The sequence below is a fragment of the Vanellus vanellus genome (assembly GCF_965231255.1).
Source record: "Vanellus vanellus genome assembly, chromosome: 6".
Taxonomy (NCBI): domain Eukaryota; kingdom Metazoa; phylum Chordata; class Aves; order Charadriiformes; family Charadriidae; genus Vanellus; species Vanellus vanellus.
In genome coordinates, this window is record NC_138911.1 from 68856874 (window position 1) to 68861094 (window position 4221).

General features: G+C 58.1%; 1 protein-coding gene across 2 annotated transcripts; it reads left to right on the forward strand.

Annotated features, from left to right (window-relative positions):
• Positions 1-419: 419 nt before the first annotated feature.
• On the forward strand, positions 420-3393 carry BMP4 (bone morphogenetic protein 4). Of its 2 annotated transcripts, XM_082485452.1 has the most exons (3): positions 420-543; positions 1027-1403; positions 2352-3393. In XM_082485452.1, the coding sequence occupies exons 2-3, from the start codon at positions 1034-1036 to the stop codon at positions 3191-3193; spliced, it is 1212 nt and encodes a 403-aa protein (XP_082341578.1). In that variant the 5' UTR covers positions 420-543; positions 1027-1033; the 3' UTR covers positions 3194-3393. The 2 variants fall into 2 exon arrangements, with proteins under 2 accessions (XP_082341578.1, XP_082341579.1); XM_082485453.1 differs by lacking the exon at positions 420-543 and having other exon boundaries at positions 970-1403.
• The last annotated feature ends 828 nt before the right edge of the window (positions 3394-4221 follow it).

Genomic DNA, 4221 nt, shown 5'->3' on the forward strand with positions numbered 1-4221 from the left:
CCCGCACAGCAGCCCCGGCCCGGCGTGGCCCCGGGGGCACCCACGCCGGCGGTCCCCCCCGAGGAGAGATGGAGGGGGCCGCGGGGTCGCGCCTGTCCCCCGGGGATGCACCTGAGCGGAGCGGGGAGAAACACACACACACACACACACACTCCCCGGTGGGGACCGCGCTCACCCCGTCCCACGCCCGCCGCAGCACCGGCGGGGTCCCGACCCCCGGGGCGCAGCCCCTCCGCTCCCCCCCCCGGCAGCCCGGGGCGGGCGGCGGGGCGGGCCGGGCCGTCCCCCGTGGGGCCGGGCCGGGCCGGGCGGGGGCGGGCCGGGGGCGGCGGGCCGGGCCGGGCCGGGCTGGCGGGGGTGCGCGGCTCCACGTGACTGCGGGGCCGGGAGAAAACCGGGGCCGGCGGCGGCGGCGGCCGCACTGCGCCCGGGCGGCGATCGCGGGAGGCGCTCGGCAGCCGCTGCCCCGAGGCTTTCGGCGCGCTGGGTCCGGGCTGGCTCTCCAGAATCATGGACTGTGCTGATATGCCTTGCTTGCTGTCAGTGAGTACAGCCCTCTTCTTTCTTGGCTTGGCTCTTTACGGTTCTTTTCATTACGGTTCTTTATTTTAGTTTTTTTTGTTGTTTGTTAGTTTTTTTTTTTTTTTTAAAAACACTTTAGTTTGGTTTTGTACCCCCCCCCCGCCCCGTCCCGGGGTCCGGCGGCGGGACGCGAACCCGTAACCCACTGAGCCGGGCGCCCCTTCCCCGCCGGGCTCCGGGGCCCCGCCGCAGCTTCGCCCGGCCCGACCCGGCGGGGCGAGCGGGACTGGGATGCGCCGGAGACCCGCCTGCCCGTGGGGGCTACCGGGCGGCGAGCGACCTGGGGCCAGCGGCTAATTCCTGCTGCCGCTCGGAGGCTGCTTCTAATGTCATTTTGCCATTTATTATTATTTTTATTCTCAAGTTTATTCGGAGGAGGAGGGGGGGGGTTGCTTCTCATCCTGACTTTCCTTGTTGTTTGTTGTTGCGTTTTTTACACCCCAGAGACACCATGATTCCTGGTAACCGAATGCTGATGGTCATCCTACTATGCCAAGTCCTGCTAGGAGGTACTAACCATGCTAGCCTGATACCCGAGACCGGCAGGAAGAAAGTCGCAGAGCTTCAGGGACAAGCCGGATCCGGACGCCGCTCTGCCCAAAGCCATGAACTCTTGCGGGGTTTCGAAACAACTCTGCTGCAGATGTTTGGGCTGCGAAGGCGGCCTCAGCCCAGCAAGTCAGCCGTCATTCCTAGTTACATGCTGGATCTCTATCGACTCCAGTCTGGAGAAGAGGAGGAAAGCCTCCAGGAAATTAGCCTGCAGTACCCTGAGCGATCGACCAGCCGGGCAAACACCGTGAGGAGTTTCCACCATGAAGGTCAGTGATGGGAGGAGGTAAATTCCCAGCCCCGGTAGCGATCGGGATTTCCTTGCCTTCGGAAGCTCACAAATGCGTTTAGAAGCAGGACGTGCCCGGCCCGAAATTTCTGGGAGGAAAACCACCCCCCCAAGCCTGCTGCCTGTGGGTGACAGGCGTGCTGCTCTGTATTTTTTCCAGCATCCTGCGCTTAACCCGAGCTTGACCGTATTTTGAGGTGCTTTCGCTTCTGTTGACAACAGCGAGTTTCCTTCGGTGCCTCTGCCTCAGGGTCACTCCCTGGGCTCGCGTGGATTTAATGGCTCTGGATCGGATGCGGGAGTAAAGTGAGGGCGGGATCTCGCCCCTGGTGTGTTTCTTTTGAACTATCAAAGTGATTGCTGCCTGGTTTTGCTCTTAAGGAAAAAAAAAAAAAAAATCCCCAAAAACCCCTACTCGAATTTAATACTTACAGCTGTGTGTTTATAAGGTTTATTCAATAGGCCCTTGTAATCTGATCCAAATGTTTCCTAGCGGATGTTTCTTTTCCAAAGTAAATCTGAATTATTAATCCAGCCGCATCATTACAGCATAGGAATTTGCTTCTCTTTCTCCCCCTGCCCCCTGTGCCCCGTAACAAGGCACCTCTGTGCTCCGCAGCGCTGCACCTCACCGGGAGATGATTTTGGAGAGACTGGGGAGGGGGGGGAGAGAAGCAAAAGGGGAAATGCCTCCTGGAAAGGGGAAGCGAGATGGGAAGGGATGACCCGGTCCGGGTGTAGGCATGCGGAGGGTGATCGAGTGGTGTTGGGACAGGAGCTGCTCTGGGTCTGGCTGGGAGGGATGCGCGGGGGAACGGAGAGGTGCTGGTGCAGCATGGGTGCGTGCTGTGGCTGGGTGCCCCGAGGCTGATGTGCTGTTTGCTTTGCTTTTTTTGTACCGCTTCCCCCCTGCCCTGCTCCCCTCCAGAGCACCTGGAGACCGTCCCGGGTCCCAGCGAGGCACCCCGGATCCGCTTCGTCTTCAACCTCAGCAGCGTGCCAGAAAACGAGGTGATCTCTTCGGCGGAGCTGCGGCTGTACCGGGAGCAGGTGGAGGAACCGAGCGCGGCGTGGGAGAGGGGCTTCCACCGGATAAACATTTATGAAGTGATGAAGCCGCTGTCGGAGCGTGCTCAGGCCATTACGCGCCTGTTGGACACACGTCTGGTGCACCACAATGTGACGCGCTGGGAGACCTTTGATGTGAGCCCGGCCGTGATCCGGTGGACCAAGGACAAGCAACCGAACCACGGGCTGGTGATTGAGGTGACCCACCTCCACCATGCACAGACTCATCAGGGCAAACACGTCAGGATTAGCCGATCTTTACCTCAAGGGCGTGGGAACTGGGCTCAGCTCAGGCCGCTCCTGGTCACTTTTGGGCATGACGGGCGAGGCCACGCGCTGACCCGCAGAGCCCGCCGGAGCCCCAAGCACCAGCGTTCCCGCAAGAACAAAAAAAACTGCCGCCGCCATGCCCTCTATGTGGATTTCAGCGATGTGGGCTGGAACGACTGGATCGTGGCACCCCCGGGGTACCAGGCGTTTTACTGCCACGGGGACTGCCCCTTCCCTTTGGCTGACCACCTCAACTCCACGAACCATGCCATCGTGCAGACGCTGGTGAACTCCGTGAACTCCAGCATCCCCAAGGCCTGCTGCGTGCCCACGGAGCTGAGCGCCATCTCCATGCTCTACCTGGATGAGTATGACAAGGTGGTCCTGAAAAACTACCAGGAGATGGTGGTGGAGGGGTGCGGGTGCCGCTGACCCCCTTCCCCGCCGCCCTCTCCTCCCTTTCTCTCTCCCTCCCGTCCCACCCCAGAACTGCTTGCTATAGCTGGACTCTTCTCTAAACTAAACGTTCACCTTGACCTTATTTATGACTTTATGTGCAAATGTTTTTGACAATAATGATCATATATTTTGACAAAATATATTTATAACTACATATTAAAAGAAAAAAATAAAATGAGTCATTATTTTAAAGGTAAACGCATTTTGTGTCTCACCTCTCAGGGTGCTGCTGAGGCTGTGCTGGCTGGGAGTGCAGCAGGGAGTAGATCTTCTCTCCTTCTCATCTCTTTCCCGCCTACTCCCCCTTTGTTTCTCCCCTCCCCCCCGCCCCCCTTTTTCCCCTTAAAGGCTTTGCAAATTTTAGTTTTTTTTATTTCTCGCCGAGGTTCCGCGGATCCCCCTGTGCTGGGGCTGCGCCACGTGGGAGATGAGGGTCCCTGGAGATAAAGAGCTGCTTCTCCCCGGCTGCTGGGAATAGAACCGACCTTGCTAACCTGGCCCAAGCCTTTGCAAAGCAACCCACCAAAAATGCATTTGAAAAGAAGGTGAAGATTTACCTAAGGGCTTTATGCTAAACCCACCGGGTTTTATACCCTCCATCCAACTTCAGGATTCCCCAGGTTTTAAAACTATTAACATTTCCCCCCCCCCCCCTCCCCGTAGCCCTCCCTTCCCCACTGGAGATTGGCTTCTTTGGGAAGCTTCAAAGGTTTGCACAGGTCCTTTGAAGATCAAATCGCCCCATTACAATGCCAAAAAAAAAAAAAAAAAGAGATATATCTGGAGCGGTTAAATATGTGTTAGCTAATAGCTACCTGTGCTGTGTCCTTTCCAAATCGCTTCCGAGCGGGAAGGTGATGAGAGCTGTGCAGGTACGGTTGGAGGGATCTATGGCCCGAACCCCCTGGCCCAAATGCATTGGATGGGCTGTGTTTGGCTTGGAAAATAGGGAGCTGTGCCCTGGGCTGGGCGACATGGTGGGGTGCGTGCGTGGGGCTCGT